Source organism: Heterodontus francisci, chromosome 12, assembly GCF_036365525.1.
Source record: "Heterodontus francisci isolate sHetFra1 chromosome 12, sHetFra1.hap1, whole genome shotgun sequence".
In the NCBI taxonomy this organism is placed as follows: Eukaryota; Metazoa; Chordata; class Chondrichthyes; order Heterodontiformes; family Heterodontidae; genus Heterodontus; species Heterodontus francisci.
In genome coordinates, this window is record NC_090382.1 from 65,906,748 (window position 1) to 65,924,243 (window position 17,496).

The following is a 17,496-nucleotide window of genomic DNA, read 5'->3' on the forward strand; positions in this document are numbered from 1 at the left end:
TCCTGCTGTATCCTCTGACAATCCTCATCACTATCCGCAACTCCACCAACCTTTGTGTCGTCCGCAAACTTACTAATCAGACCAGCTACATTTTCCTCCAAATCATTTGTATATACTACAAAGAGCAAAGGTCCCAGCACTGATCCCTGCGGAATACCACTAGTCACATCCCTCCATTCAGAAAAGCTGCTGATCTTCTGCCAAAGTTTCAGTGGAAAATCAGCAGAGCCCTGTGGAAATTCAGCATCCAGGTGTTTTAATTGTTGCAAGGTGGGCCATAAGGCAAATTTCTGCTGGCCATATTGATGCAAGCCAAGGAGACTGTAGAAGCTTGTAAGACCTATTGTGCAGTAATTGCTGATACAGACTTTTACTCAGGCAAAGTGAATAGGTGCATACAAAAGGTTTGCAGATACTGGTTGTTCCTTCAGAACTGCATTCTGGTGCTTTACAGACCCACAGATGTATCCATGGCCGGATGTTGTCCAGAATATTACAGTTCAGCAGGAGTAACAGAATTGCAAATCTATTTCTTGTTGTCATTCAAGGTTTTCTTTGGGAATGACATCTGTGTGAGGAAATGTCTAAATGATTTTGCAAAAGGCAGACCTTATTAATCTAGCGCAGTCAGCTGCAGAAGCAGTTGACCAAGTGGTACAAAGTCCAGGTCTTCCATCTGAACAGAATCAGGAAAGCAATGTCATTTCAGGCAGAGGACACGTTGAATCAGCTTTGAGGGCAGTGGAGATGTGCAGGGTGGCAGCAAGTTGCACACCAAGGTATTGAGGGATTTGAGTATCCAAGGAGGACAAAGGGGGACTGAAGGAGGTGCTGCTTGCCAACCACACTCGAGGGTTTAGGAAATCTTCAAGCTACAGTATCTGGAGTTGTGGATTAGATTCAGCACATAAGAAATTAGACCCAGTTAAGGCATCTTTCTGGTATGGTATTTCTTGCTTACTGTATCAATTTGAGACAATGAAATTTGTTAAAATTGTAGAGGGATACTGGGTGTTGTTCCAGTATGTGTTTTTTTTATTCATTCATGGGATGTGCGTGTCGCTAGCCAGGCCAGCATTTATTGCCCATCCCTAATTGCCCTTAAGAAGGTGGTGGTGAGCTGGCGTCTTGAACTGCTGAAGTCCATGGGAGGTAACTGCACGTTCATGTAGTATATTCATGTGAGTCCAGCAGAGAATGGCTGGGCAATCTCACACCTAGGCGGGCCGTTGCCAGGTTGATCAGCAGCTCAATGGAATTCATTCCTGGGATGTGGGCATCACTAACTAGGCCAGCATTTATTGCCCATTCCTAATTGCCCTTGAGAAGGTGGTGGTGCCTTCTTGGTAGAGGTATGACAAGCGGGGTAGAGTCACGGGTTAAAATTTTGGCTTCCGATCCAGTAAAGAAAGGAAATACAGAGATACATGTGTCACTCTTAGAGAGGAAGTTAGATAGGGGGAGTCAGGGATCCTTTCTTGAGCTAAGTGCCAACTTGCTTCAGAGAAATGTCATGGTCCTGTAGTTTTTTTTCAGGAATATGTGGTTTGCCTTTAAGGTTTGCAGAGGATCAGTATTGCTTTAAGAACTGGCAAGCCTCAGGAGTTATCGGAAGGTGCATTTTTGTTGCCTTAGAAACAGCCATTTGGAGACTGCGATTCAAAGGGTGCATTCTCATTACCATAGAAACAGCCACTGGGAGTGAGTTTCATGTGATACATTCATTACAATTCAGTTTTGAACTGACTTTTAGTTGAAGACAGTTTCTTCTAACAGAACACAGATATAGAGGACACCACTGTGGTGTCAGCACTTGGACAAAGAGCTCTCAGCCATTTAAACTGAAGGAATAGGAATTTAGTCTGTTTAATAATTATCTCTAAAGATTCTAAAAAAAAAAGTCAAGCCAAAACAGAGATCTTTGATAATTTAAATTGAAGAAAGGGAAGTTAGACTGTGACAATATTTTATCCCTCAAAAACTCCAAAGTCAGATTGATTCTGCTGAAAGTGTTTGCAAGACGTTAGTTGTTGCAATTCACTGAAGAAGGAAAGCAACATTCTGTGAGGACTTCAAGCAACATTCTGTGAGGCCATGAAGCAATATTCTGTGAGGACTTCAAGCAACATTGGACTGTAAATTTGCAAGGACTCTAGTTTTTTCTATTTTAAATGTTGTTTATATCTTCATAGTGTTTAAGAATTTAGTTCTTCTAATTAAAGAGTTAATTTGTTAATTTAAAGACACCTGGTTTGGTTAGCCTCATTCGGGGGTTAATAGATGGTATAATTTGGCTGGGTCTTTCTTTAATTTGGAAAGTTTTAAATGATATGTTAGGTGATCTGTGGAGCGACGGGATTGAATTATCAGTGAATTTCTCCCACCACAATCAGAATCGTATATTTTGATTGGGGGCTTTGACTGGAGCGGTCGGTCACAATAGAAATGACTGATCAGAAAGGTTGTATATGGTACAGCAACAGGGATAGTGTGACATACTTTATTTTCTATGCTGTGAGGACAGTTTTGAAATAACTGGAGATTCACTCTTGTTATTACACTATTCACATAATATATGAAAAATAAATCAAGTTGAGTGGGGCATGTGAGACTACAGTATCCAATGAACATAATAAGGAGTATCATTTTTATTACACCCACATAATATCACAAAACTGGGTATGGGGCAGTAAATTCATGATCATAATGAATGCTAGGTAATATTGTAAATGGTTCCCTCTCTTCAGTTATTGTTCCCTTTGCTTTCAAATGTACCATTATTACTTCCTTGTCCAAAAACCCACCCTTGAACCCCATTGTCTGACCTATCTTCAACTTCCCTTTCCTCTCCAAAGTCTTTGAATGTGTTGTCAACTGACAAATCCATGCATATCATTTTTGCAGCTCCATGTTTGAACTACTCCAATCAGCTTTCTGCCCTTGCCGTAGCACTGAAACTATTCTTATCAAAGTCACAAATGATATCCTGTGTTACTGTGGTGCACTATTCCCCATATTCTTCTCCAATTATCTATAATCTTTAGTCCTCCTCCAAAACCTTTCCTCTATTGTCCAGCTTGGTGAGATGCCCCTCACCTGGTTCCCCTCTTACTTATCCAGTCATTGCCAAAGAATCTCCTGAAGAAACTTCTCTTCTCAGCCTTGCATTATTATCTCTGGGATTCTTCGAGGATCAATCTTTGGCCCTCTCCTATTTCTCATCTAGCTGCCACCCCTTGGTAACTTCTTCCAAAAACACATCAAGTCCCACATGACAACCCAGCTCTACTTCATCACTGCATCTCTAGACTGTAATGAGTTATTTTATGTTGTCTGATGCAACATAAATGAAATGCATGGAGTCCAGTTATGTTGAAGATCTCAAACAGATGTATTACAGCTAAACTATTATACAGTACAGAGCTAACTAGTTACAGAACTTTACTCTGGATGTTAGAGTAGCAGAGTGACTCAGGCTTGTAGTCACACGACTGCATCCTGGAAATTAGCTCATTAGCATACTAAGATTTTAAAGGGATATCACTCTTAAAGGCAATCATACAACATGGACCACTCCACTATCTCTGTTGTGTCAAACTGCTTGTCCATCATCCAGTCCTGGAGGAACCAAAAATTTCCCCTATTAAAATTGGGAAGACGCCCTTGTCTTTGGTCGCTGTCACAAACTACATTCCTTGGCCACCAATACCACTTCCCCTCCCTATACACTGTCTTAGGCTGAACCAGCTGTTTGCAACCTCCCCATACTATTTGACCTATATCCATCACAAAGCCCTCCGACTTTCACCTCCATAATACCAACCATCTCTGCACCTGTCTCAGCTCATCTTCTGCTGAAATTTTCATCGATGCTTTTGTTACCTCCAAACTCACCTGTTCCAATGCTCTCCTGGCCAGCCTCCCATTTTCCATCCTCCACATACTTAAGCGTAGCCAAAATGCCACCCTCTGATTCCTAACTTACACCAAATCCCATTCCCCCATCACCCCTGTGCTTGTTAACATATGCTGGCTCATAGTCTGATGATGCCTCAATTTTACCACACATGCCATTCATCTTCCCATTCAAATCCTTCCATGGTTTTGCCCTTCTCTATCTCTGTAGCCACCTCCACCCCTATAATTCTCCAAGAACTCTTTATTTCTCTACCCACAATTGCCTTCACCCATTTAGGTCTTATGCTCTGGAATTACCACACTGAACCTCTCTGCCTCTCTCTCCTTTAAAGTTATCCTTTGCTTTGACTAAGCTTTTAGTCAGCCATCTAAATACCTCCTTCTTTGGCTCAGTGTCAATATTTGTATAATTACATTCCTGTGAAGCACTTTGGAATATTTTTAATTCCATTAAAGGCGCTATATAATTCAAGCTGTTGCTATTCTTGCAGTATAGAAGTGAACAGTGATACTGGACCCCAGAAAATAATGCAGAAATTCATAACTGTGATATATTGTTACACACATACAGGATGTAAAAGCTATAGCAGCACTGAGGGATGCAAATGTATTTATTTTTGTGACTGTAGCCTTTGGAGAGCATAGATTTATTTATTTATTTATTTATCTACCAGTTTTCAAACTGCGATCCATGGAGACTTTCTGGGGTCTGTGGGTGCTTACCAAGCAGGGATGCCTTTTGGGCGAGGTGGGCGACCAGAGGCGGGCTTGGTGTGAGCTGGGAGTTGAGAGCAGAGTGTGGCTGCCATAAATGCAGAGCAGAGTGGTCTGTCTCAGAGAGGGAGGGAAGCATGAAGATCGCTGAAATCTGTAAGTAAATGCCTGTTTTCTTAAAAGCATTATTAAAACACTATTTGCATACAGCACTTGCATAGAATGAGCATTATATAGTATTATAATTTAAATGGGGGAGGGATCCTTGATTACCAATCCATTTGAAAAGGGCTGCTTCAACCAAAAAAGTTTGAGAATCACTGAACTACACTATGTAGTAACTCAAGTCCACGCACACCAGATCTCCAGGAGAGTACTAATATATATATATATATATATATATATATAAAAAAGCTCAACTAGCCGCCTTTTACATGCAAAAATAGCATTAATAAAACATACTTTTTTTCCTCCTGATCAAGATATACCATTTACCAACATGGAGACCTCTGATCTCTTGTATCATTAGGAAGTACAAGCAGTGGCGATGATTATTCCTATATCATATGACTCTGGCTACAGATATCTTTATGAGAACCTCAACACTCCACTAGGAACTGATGAGTAACCCTGAAAACCCTGTGTTAGAAAGCCGGTGCTCAAGATGGACACCTGGAGGCATGGGGGCCTTCCATTTACATGCAAACTTTGAGAGATTGCTGGGGGAGATCCTGGGTGCATGCATCCTATCACTTACACAAGGTTATGACCACCCGCCGACCCCCATAGTTTTTGGCTTCACCATCTTTATTGTTGTGCAGTCTCTTTAAAGGCTGCTCGGTGAACTATAAAGTTATGACCTCACAGCTTTGATTGTTAAATGTCATTGCAAGTTAGTAATAAAGAGATGGAAAACACTCCACTATGGTTTGAAAAGAATTCACTAAAGGCGAATGAATTTAACTCATAGGCCGGAATTGTTCCAGCTTGCCACCGAGATCAGCGGCGAGCTTCAAAAGCGGCGATGCACACGTGCAGGATTCACTCCACCAAGCCGCCGTGATATTTAGCGGGGCAGCTCATTTACATGGAGGGGGCGGAACGCCCGCCCCCGATGACATGGAGCTGGCGGGCACTCTGTCCCTGGCAACCACTGCACAGGCACCTACACCATTTTTAAAGGGCTTCCGGCCCTTCATTTAAATTTAAATATTTATAGTTACCTGACCTGAAAAATTAAAAGGGAAAATTTACTATAAGTTTCAATCCCCTTTCCCACAACCCCCCCCCCAATGACTACACACTTTATTAATTGCCCTCTCCCCCCGAAAAAAGTAAATTTGCGATCCCGACCTATCACCCCCAAACTTTCTTCACTTTAACCTTCAGCCCCTTCCCACCATCCCCTCCACCAATCGCAATGGTTTTCCCCGCTGCTCCCCCACCCGGCCCTGAAAGCTTACCTGCTCTCCCCCCTTCCAACCAGTGTTCCGCCTCAGATCTCCGAACAAAGATCCGAAGGCAAGGGAATTCTGGCAACTGGCCAGAATATCGCAGCGGGACGGCCGTCGCACCAAGGTAAGTATTAATTCCTTCATTGAAATGGATTTAAATATTTTAATGAATGGCCTGTCGTCGAGTGGCAGGGGGACCTCCAGGAGGTCTCGTCACAACCAGTAAAATGGGCTGGGGACTTCCAGCGTTGAGGCCCGTGGCGGGCCTCTCCCAGAGGTATTTTCCAGGCTCCCCCACCCCCCGCCACGAGCCCTGATGTCGGGGGGGGGCTGGTAAAATCCAGACCATAGTTTCAGTCTTTATGTTTAAGTTTCAGTGCTGTTACAGGGAGGATAAGGTATATTATCTGGCATGATAATCCTATCATGTTTTACACTGATCATCTATCACGACGAGAATGTAGTCAGGCTACAACGGAGATGTGCAGTGTAGTATAGGCTTATTGTCCCTGCATCACCTTTATAAACCAATCTAAAATCATGCAACACATTGAAAGTCAAAACCTATGCTATCTTGTCTTTTTTTTAAATTGTTACATTTGTTTTATTGTTGAAATAACCTAACATATATCATCTGAGAATCTCAGTCCATACCCACTTGTGGGAGAATCACAAGGTTAATGATATCTGTTGCGAGGATAAATTGGACTTTTAGAATTTCACATTAAAACAATTTTTGTGAATAACCATTTTATTTTCAATCATGTATAATTATTTTCATATACTACAGCAGTGTATATAAATGCCGGTTTGATTATAAAACATTGAAGAAAGTGCTTTAGCAGAATCATTTCCATGACCACAAAGTACTTTAAAGTGGTTGCCTGATTGGGACCTGACCACTGCTACTGGATGTCGTGGCACTGATCCTGTTGTCTAACAAAGCCTTGGTAGTTGTAATCCATATGTACGTGGGCAAAAGTCAGACATGACAAGTATTTGGCTGTGGCACTTGTAGAAAAGCCTAATAAATCTTGTCATGTCTGAGATAGATAGCTGCTAAACTGCCATTTCAAATGTGAGATTCTGAAGAGTCTCTGAGAAGCACTTGCAAACCTTTTCTGAAATTCATTTACAATTTCTTTTCACAGTGACTTGACCTATCCAATCATGAAACATTTTTTTAGTATTGTCAATGAATAGCAATGAGATTCTCCAAAATATCCTTGGTAATGATTAACTCACTGAAGTAAAGAGGAAATTGTCTTATTCAAACTAAAATATTAAAGAATCCTTTTCTGAGTAATGCTAAAGCACAAATGGAAGTTGCCCATGAAGGAGATAATGAATTATGACCATAAATTCTTAGATGCACAGCAGAATCTCACTGCAGAGCATCAAGTGATAAGTATCTAATGCAGCTTTGAAGATTAAAGCACCACTTTATGCAATGTGCTTTATAATGAGCTGAATAGAATCTTATAATTAAGGAATACAAAAACCATTTACTTTGTCACCACCCACTCAAAGTGGGCATAAATACTTGGCAAATTCCCAGTGGAAATAAACAAATTCTTGAAGCTCTGAGTAGAAGAGTTTGAAATGAAGTACCTCAATACAGGAAAGGAATGGGGACTGCTTTCACACACATCCCTGTGACTGGATACACAGCAACACCTTTAGTGCCTGGGGATAGTGTATGCCATTGGGAATATAAAAAGGAAAAAGGAAACACCACAAAAGAAACCTCAAAAAACCAACAGTGTATGAATTTAATACAAAATAAAATAAAATCCTGCTATGTATCACACGTTAATGTGCAAGGACCATATTGGATTATTTCAGAATAAGCATCAAGATGGCTGCCACTTGAAACAGCCAGTAACTAACAGAACTAAAAATAATGGGGAAACAAAATCACCCTATTTTACAAAAGAGGTAAACGTTGCAAGTTAGTCACCTAAAAGTACAATAGAGGGAAGAGTTACACAACATAAAGACTTGGTAACTTGGCACCTAGATACACAATTAACAACAGTATAAATATACACAGTTGTACCTAGAACCACAATAAAATATGATCCAGTCTGCATGACTGTAACTGATGAATTCTAGACACTGAATTACAAAGGTTACTGTAGTAAATGCATTTCAAAATTAAGAACAGCCCTCACTGTTATGATCCACATTGTTTTCTATACCATGCATCTTCAATCAGCTACATAAAAAGAGGTTTGCCACGTTACCATTATAAATTGTGTTTAGTTTACATTGTTTTGAAGTTTTTTCTGCGAGCAAGCAAGGATGTCATTTTGGAGTATCTGAGTGATTAATATAAAAAAAAATCCCAAATTTTACCTTTGATTTATTACACATAATTTTAGCAGCATTTGTATGCAATTAACAAGTAAACAAATGTTCTGACATTAGTTGCATCATGTAATCACACATTAGTACAATATGCCTAGGTTTTGGTCTTTGAAGCACACAGGCAACAATGTGCAGAACAATTACAGTACCCACACAACGTTGTTGGCGACGCCTGAACTATTTTGATGGTTAGGTTGGAAATTATCAACGGAGAGTGCAATAAAGGTCACCCTGAAGCCAAATAACTGCCGAATAAATTAACTTTTGATCTTGCCAGACCTGCTTCCGAGGATTGCTTTAAGTAACTTCTCAGATAGTTTCTCGTCCTATGGGCAGGTTTCCTCTTGGGCGGATGCCATGCTAGTAACTACTAGATTAGCATTGGTGGTCTAACTACATCATAGGTCCCTGATTTGCATAGCTTAATGAGGCTTCTGCCTGTTTCCAGCAGGAGCACCGATGCATAAATTGAGGCCTTCTTGAAAATCACAGCAGGCAGGCCTCAGACAGGAAGTTGGCAGTAAGTAACTGTTTGCAATTTTAGTCTCAATGCTGCCCTGCTCATGCAGAAAAATGGGGACCCAAATCAGGGCCCATTTTTCCTAAAGTGTTACCACTACCTCCATAGTATAAAGAGTAGATTGAACATTTTAATAAAGAAATGGATACATTTTGTTTTCTTAAAAGAGGTGTAGGAATGAATGCAGAACAAGTGAATTCCTTAAGTCTTGATATGCTTCACATTAGGAAGGCTGGCTCAATGGATCAAACAATAGTAAGAGTCTCCATGGAATCAGAGGCAAATTGCTGTAAAGATAGGAATGTTTATCAAATAAAATCATTATTTGGCACACATCACATTGGGTTGTAAAACACTAATTCAAATGATTTCTAGGAGAAAGGTTAAAGGTAAAATAGAAGTTAAGAAATCAATTGAGCATGCAATCATGTCAATAGTAGAAGTGAAACAGACTTCCCTTTAAATAATAAAGGAATTCTTCTTTCTAAAAAAAAAGACAATACGGCATTCACCTTCTGCAAAATCTTTGACTCACCCTTCCCTCCCTTCCAAGAATAAATCTGTTATGGTTTTCATGCCTTTCTTTCTGCTAAATGGTTTCTAGCATGTTCTATAAAACAACCAGCCTAGAGACTTGGATTCACAGATCTTGAAGATAGAAATCCAGCAGCATAAGATCTTTTGCCAGAAATGCTTCAGTGCCAATAAACACTGGAGTGCAAAAAAAATCATGCTTATTATTAATGCACATGATAACAGTCTTTTAGAGAACTAATGGCAACAATTAATTTTAAATAAAATATTTAAAAGTCACATACTGTACCCTATTCTTCATGTAAAAAAAAATGTTGCCATTAACTTTATGCCTAATGTTTTTATCACTTGTGAAGCAAATCAATTGTAGAAGGAGTAATATAACTGGAATCTTCACAGCTGGCTGCTGGTTCCTGTCACAACTTTGCTGAAGATGAATACATTGCGGGAATTTGGGAAAACAGTTAATCATTGTATTGTGGGCACTACATTTCCTCAATCGCATGTTATAGATTTATGCTATGTGCTATTTGGCATGCAGTGTTTTACAACAAGCGTTGGGGTTCATTGAAAGTAAAGAATATAGGTTTATTTCAAAATGGACAATGCTAATTCCATATTTCACAGCCCTGCATGGCAAACAGTTGAAATGTACCAATAAAAGATTTGCAGAACCCATATTAAACCTGCACTAAAAGGGACAATAGATGAAAAGTAATGCAGTTCATTAAAAACATGTAAAATCTTTCATTCCTAGCTTCCCATGCATCAATCCATTTGGAATGGTAAAGACATGCAAAATCATGTTGCAAAAATCCCATCGAAAACAAATATCACAAAGTTGTTGCTTATTAATTTCCAGTTTCCAATCTGACCATTTTCAAAGTATATTTGAAAATAACATTAAAATGAAAGTGGTGTGATGTTTTTGTCAAATGGTGCTTTTGTACTTTTTTGATGAAAACAGTTGAGAATACCGATAAATAAATCCCAAATAACTACAAATGTTGCAGACTCTTTAGTGATGTCTGAATGTCATGTCTGGTTTGCACTGACCTTTGAATTTTTATGTTGGTGAGATTGTCAGTAAAGTGGATTCAGATAACATGCTGCCAGTCTGGTGCCAAGGGATCTTATCTTGGTAAATTCCTAGGTTAAGAGGGGCTGAAAATTATTAATTTAATCTTCACTGTTAGTTTCTTCTTGTAAAAAGTAAGAAATATTTATTAATCTGTTAGGGGGCAAAAAATAAATATAATTGTACTGTGTCTTCCCAATCAAATAAAATAAAGAATAGAGTTCAGCCAGGATGTCACTTGATGTTTCAGTAACCAGTAAATAGATAAATGATATCAGATACAGATGTCTGTGTCCAGAATTCAAAGAAATCTAACTCTGTCCAAATGTAAGAAAGTCTGTGGTGAAAATAAAAAAAAAACAAAGGGCATATAATATAATGAATCCAAGGTAGAAACCCTACAAAACTGAAACATCAGCAGGAAATCTGGTATCAGCATACAGCAAAAGGCACCACAATATTATTCATTTATGATGTGAAAAACTGGCACACCATCATCGTCTTTAACTGTAAATCATATTTTACATATAAATACATGTTTTCCCTATAAAAGACTTTCCTGTTAGCTGTAAGACAACTTTGCTAAAATGAAAATAAAATGTTTAATTTAATTTTAGAATATTTGATAATTATATAAAATAAAATATTTTTACAGTTGCAGATCTATGGCATTTACACAGGGGTCGAGTCTTGACTTGATTTTACACGTGTTACTCGGGTGTGTAAGTCCTCTCGCACATTGTGCCTATTGGATGAGTAAGTCCTACTATCAGAAGACCGGAATACTGAAGCTGATTCTGTGTTTGCTGCTTGAGGGTTCTGAGTGCTTAAGAAAGGTGTATGCTCTCCTGCTTTTTCACCATCAGAATCCGAGTCAGAGCAGCAACTTTCTGAGTTTGAGTCACAGTCGCATTCAGCTCTGTGTGAAATGTGACCATTTGGTTTCGTTTTTCTCCACCTTCTACTGCTGTTTGCCATTTTCTTTGGTCGATCTAGTGCTGGGATGTACTCTTGCGTTGTCTCATACTCATCATCCTCTACGATTCTCATTGGACTGGGGGGTAGACTTCCAAAGCTGTCATGAAGATAACTGCAGCGCTGCTTGTAGGGGTCGAGTCTCTGGTTGTCTTGTTGGTACTTGTGGTATCTTTTCAACAAAGGCTGTTCATCTTCCACTGTATAACCAACTGCTGCTGGAGGCAATGATGTTGCATGGGTAGATCCATGTGGAGACATCTCAAAACCAGGTGCATATGAGGGGAGAGAGTAATGTAAATCAACAGGTGATAACCGGGCTGGCGTTGTGAGGGCAGATACATACCTAAAGAAAATCAATAGCATCAACACTTGAAATACTGAACGATAGTTAGAATAGGTGCAACTAGATTATTGTACTATTTAATTCATCTGTAGGCAAGCATGATAAATTGTATTCCAAAACCATTTTATTTTCAAATTTTCCCTCCAATTTTATCATCTTACATTTTCTATCCTCATGCAAGATTATGGGGCTGAAATTTTGGTTGTAGGTCCCAATCTTGCCATTGAGAGGAAATGTAGGTCAGGAACCCAGACATGCTGGCGTCAGGACCCAGAGGGCAATTTTTAAGAAGGCAGCCAATTAAGTGGCTGCCTCAGGGAGTCCTGTCCAATTAAGGAAAAAGGGCAGGCTCCCGAGGCTGGGGGACCAATAGGAAGCCCTCCAGCACTGATACATCGGCAGCTCCAACATCAGAAGTGAGAGCTACCGATGTAGGTAGGTGAAAGAGAGGGCGCCGCAACATGGAGGCACCTTCTGGAGACTTTTTAAAACTTAAAAATAAACAGAAGCCACAGTTGCCAGGCTATCATCATGGAGGGGAAGCCCCTCCGAAGGGCAGCCTGTGGCCACAACTGTAGCCTCTTTCGGCCACCAGGGAGAGAGGGTTAAAAATGTAGATGGAGCACTGGCTCCATGGTCTGCCACCGGCAGGCCACCTCCATTAATCAGCCAGGATTCCACCTTAGTGGGGGCCTGACTGCCGACTGGAAAATCCCAGTCGACATCTGCACGCTGGCCTTAATCAGCTCATTAAGGGGCTCAATTGGCTACCCATTGCTTGCAGTCAGGTAGCCCCACCCCCACCCCCTAACCAGGTTCTTCAAAAATGGCCCTGAGGCGGGACCATGCTGGCAAACTGACACACACGGGGAAATTGCGGGCCTGTCCGCCTCTGGTCCCACCTGCATGGCCATTTAAAACTTCGGCCCATGGTTTCACTAGTTGCGACGAGCCCTCTGGTACCACACTGGTGGTCTTCTTCATTAATGAATCTGGACAGTGAACATAGTCACACTACTGAAGCTTAAACGTGTCCTTAACCAACATGCCACACATAAACACTTCCATCAGGGATTGTGCATAGGAATTTTACTTGAGTTTACCACCCCAAGCATGGGGATGCTGAGGGCAATTGTAGATCTTTCTAGTGCCACATTGATTGAGAGTATTTAAAGATGTTGATGGCTCAATGGCACAGAACATACTGCAACCACTCAGTGAGCCATAGGAGGAGTCTCCTACAGGACACTCTACAATTCCAACAAAGAATGCAAAGCGATAAACTTAGCTGTAAAACTGTATCTTTACTGAAGTTAATACAGCTTCTTTTCACTAAAATGGCATCCAGCAGAACATGCACATTTCCTGTAGATTTGCTGATAGATATATTTCCCGGCCAGTTTCTTACTTGAGAAACATTACATATTCTTTCAGCAAATAACCAGCATTACAGCAGATTGACCTTTGATTTAATTAAAGCTTTGCACATACTAAAGTCTAAAAAATAATCCACAGAACATCTGTGGGAGACACTAGACAACTGTATTTTGACATCAAACATTTAGAAGCATTTTTACTTCTGTCAAAAAGTTTTTCAAAAACCCACAGGCCAGAAAATATACAGGGCTGTGATCTCAGTAGTTCAGCCAGGTTGTGCTTGCTGCGAAATATCGCTGCTCACACTACAGAAGGTCACAAGGTCAGGGGGAGATACTTCCACAAATGGTCTTCAGCAGTTTGGAGGGGGGAAATCTGCAGTACATCCACCCCATTGGGTAGAGGTATATGCCTGCCACTGATGCCCTGGACTAAATTTTTAATCAACTCCAGAGGTGGGACGGGAGGCAGGCGAGCCCAGAAATTCCTGCCGCTGGCCAGTGTGCTGGGTTGCTGACATGGTCATTCCTCTATGCCATTTTCCAGGAGGCCGGGTCAGCGGCGAGACAGCTGCCTGCCCACAAGTGGCGGGTAGCCGCTTGAACCAATTAAGGGGCTTATTAAGGGCTCTCTCCTACGCCGACTGGAATTTTCCGGTCAGCAGGTGGACCCCCTACAGTGCCCGAAACATGGCCAGAGAAAGGAAGTGGCAGGCCGAGGCTGGGGAGGGGTGTGCGGGGCGGGGTGTGAGGGGGTGCGGGGCGGGGTGTGGGGTGGGGGGGGCGGCAGCGTCCATTTCACTATTTAAGCATTTTCCCGCCACCCTCAGACGATTTATAAATGAGGACAGTCTAGCAGCTGTGACCATTTTTAAGTTACAAGATTTTCTAAATGCTGAGAGGACACTTCCATCTTGAGGCGCCCTCTCTCTCTCTCTCTCTCTTATCTGCGTCGGCTGGCTGCAGCTACGTCAGTGCTAGAGGGCCTTCTATTGGTCTTTCAGATTCCTGACCCCACCCGCCATCCTTAATTGGTTGGTGAGCACATCTTCTGACCATTAATTGGCCTTTCAATCAAAAATTGGGGCATGTGAGTCACACCCACACCATGCGGGTTCAAGATCTGGAAATTATCCCAAAGTCGGGATCCTGACCCCAGGACAAAAATTCAACCCCACAGTGTCAAAAGGCATACATTTATATAAAAACCACCCTCTAATCTTTGACGGCCCAAGTCACAACCCAAGTCTGGAGCCTCAGATGGGCCTGACATTCTCTGCTGCCATTGAGAAAAGCCTGCTGAAACCAAGTGTACTTGTGCTGATGGTCGACTGAAGCCCTGGTAGTTTCTATCCCACCTTACATTGATGGAGTGGTGAGACCCTGGTCCAATACAGTCATACATGTAACTTGCACTTAAGACCGAGAACTAGGGTATCTGAGTCCCACTGGATTTACTGCAGCGGTTCAAGAAGGCAGCTCACCACCACCTTCTCAAGGGCAACTAGGGATGGGCAGCAAATGCTGGCCTTGTCAGCAATGCCTATAACCCACGAACGAATTAAAAAAAAAGTCTACCATGCAATTATTGGGAAATAATTTGTAATGATTCAGTCCACAAATAAATCCGTGTAGAACACAATCTTGAGTTGTAACGTGATACATCTCATACCTGTCACTATGAGGTGAGTCTCTGAGAGAATCCACTGAGTCCCTGCAATGGAAGATTGGATGTCTTGTGTCATGGTGACCACAAATTGTGCTTAGTCTGCCTCGTGGTTCCAAGGGGCTGTTACATTTACTGGTTTCCAATGACGATGTCATCATACCAGAATGCATTTCTGAAGTCACGCTCTCAGTCCGCTCTATGCTCCATGTGTGGTTTCCATTTCTATAGGAAAGAGCCATATGTTGATCAGAATATGCTGGACAGGCACTAGTAATTGTGTTTAACTGTACCCCAGGGCAAAAGAAGTTATGTAGTTTAATTGACGTTTCTGTCACAAAACAGCATAACTTTTTAGGCACACTATAGCCTGCCGGACTGAACATTGAGTTCAATAATTTCAGAGCATGACAGCCCCCCATTTTACTTTCATTTTTAGTTATTTTTTCTTCCTTTTTTTTACATTCTTTTTTACATTTTTTACAATTTTTTTTTGCATTTATTTCATTTCATCTTAGTTTGTTCAGTTTGCTTACCCACTGTTTTTTTTTTCAGGTTTGCACTTGCTGCTGTTCAATATTCAGTGTATTAATACCTAATCTATACTAATGCTTTGTCTTTCAACATACCATTAACATATTGTTTGCCTTTGCTCCGTGACCTTTTGGTCAGCTATGTGGCCTTGTCCAATCTAGACCTCCTTTGTTATCTCTTGCCCCACCCCCACCTCACTTGCTTATAACCTGTGACTTTTCTAATATTTGTCAGTTCCGAAGAAGGGTCACTGACCCGAAACGTTAACTCTGCTTCTCTTTTCACAGATGCTGCCAGACCTGCTGAGTGGTTCCAGCATTTCTTGTTTTTATTTCGGATTTCCAGCATCCGCTGTATTTTGCTTTTATTATACAACTTTTTGACTGCTAGGATGACAGGAGTTATAATTTATGGGCACTTGTTGCTACATATATGACACCATATCAAATCAGCAATTATTCAAAAATTAGAGAAACACCATCAATATCCAGATTTTTTAGGAAACAATTTTTTTTCATTTCGTATTATGTTTGAGGTTGGCCAATATGAAGGCCAATGCCACTCCATGATCAGTCACCAGGAGGCGCAGCAGAGCAGCCAGTGGGGGATGCTTTGCTTCTAATCAGTGGATCCTTCGAACAGCTTGTTCCAGATTGGGAAGTGGCTCTATGTGGAATACTGGCTACAAGGGCAAGTTAGTAGAATGGCATGTTGCTGAAGTAGCACATACTGTGCCACTGCTCCATCTCAAAAATGTTAGAAATTGTATAGCAAACTCAATTAATCATGTCAATGCTAACATTTATTTGTAGAATTGTATAATAGTACAGCACAGGAGGAGCCATTCAGCCTATCGAGTACATGCCAGCTCTTTTGACCAGCAACCAGTTAGTCCCCTGCTCTTTCCCCATGTCCCTGCAATTTTAAGTATTTACCCAATTCCCTTTTGAAGGCTGCTACTATTGAATCTGTATTCACCACCCTATGACGCTGTGCATTCCAAATCCTAACCACTTATTAGACAAAAAAAAAGCTTTTTCTCATGCCACCTCTGATTCTTTTGCCAATCACCTTAAAATTGCATCCTCTTGTCATTGGCCCTTCAGCCATTGGAGACAGTTCCCATTTATTTACTCTATCTTCATGATTTTAAATAACCCTATCAAATCTCCTCTTAGCCTTCACTGCTCTAAGGAGAATAACCTCAGCTTCTATTTAAGTAACTGTAATCCCTCATTCCTGGAACCATTCTTATAAATCTCTTCTGTACCTTCTCTAATTTAGATTATAGGCTGGATTTTGTGTTGGAGGCGGGGTTCCTGGCGCCGAGCAGAAAAGGCGGAGGAAAGGAGGAAAGCCCGCGTCTGCCTTTTCGTGTCCCCCTCTCCACCACCACCACCCCCGGAGCGATCCTCCTGTCTTTTTAAATCTATGTTTAAAGACGGGGATCCCACCTCCAAGGGCTGCTGGCCAATCAGAGGGCCAGAAGCTCAAGTGTATCGGCAGTGCCACCGGGAGCAGTGGCCACTGCTGGTACTGCAGAGGCCTTGGACCCAGACCCAGCGCTGGAACTTGGATTTCAGGTAAGTGAGATGGGGTCACTGGGGCCAGTCTGCAAAGCCCCAGCGAGGGGTGTGGGGGTTGGTCTTGCAGTCCGGGGGAGGGGAGCCATAAAACCTTATTAGTATATAGGACTAACTAGTATAAAGGTAGTATAAAAACAGAAAGTGCTGGAAATGTTCAGCAGGTTTGGCAGCATCTGTGGAGAGAGAAACAGAGTTAACAGAGGTCACAGACCTGAAATGTTAACTGTTTCTCTCTCCACAGATGCTCCCAGAGCTGCTGAGTATTTCCAGCACTTTCTGTTTTTATTTCAGATTTCCAGCATCCACAGTATTTTGCTTTTATTTTGCATTATAATGGTGGTTATGCGCCTGGAAGGTGCATTCATGTTATGGCTTCTGAGATTGCTAATCAGCCTATGAATTCTTCCATTACTTCACACCATTCT

The 17,496-nt window shown here is 41.4% G+C and overlaps 1 protein-coding gene across 2 annotated transcripts in view; it reads right to left on the reverse strand.

The window, feature by feature from the left end:
- Positions 1-6,884: 6,884 nt before the first annotated feature.
- LOC137375893 (pro-neuregulin-2, membrane-bound isoform-like) overlaps positions 6,885-17,496 on the reverse strand; it is a 165,604-nt gene continuing 154,992 nt past the window's right edge. The window contains exons 9-11 of one of the 2 annotated variants that reach the window (XR_010976086.1): positions 14,958-15,176; positions 9,512-11,909; positions 6,885-9,263 (exon numbers count right to left, since the gene is read on the reverse strand). Coding sequence is in view for 1 of the 2 variants with exons in the window: in XM_068043542.1 (XP_067899643.1) it covers positions 11,261-11,909; positions 14,958-15,176 (868 nt within the window). In the remaining variant the exon portion in view is untranslated. Of the gene's footprint in view, positions 11,910-14,957; positions 15,177-17,496 lie in introns of both variants that reach the window. The other variant, XM_068043542.1, reaches the window with a different exon arrangement.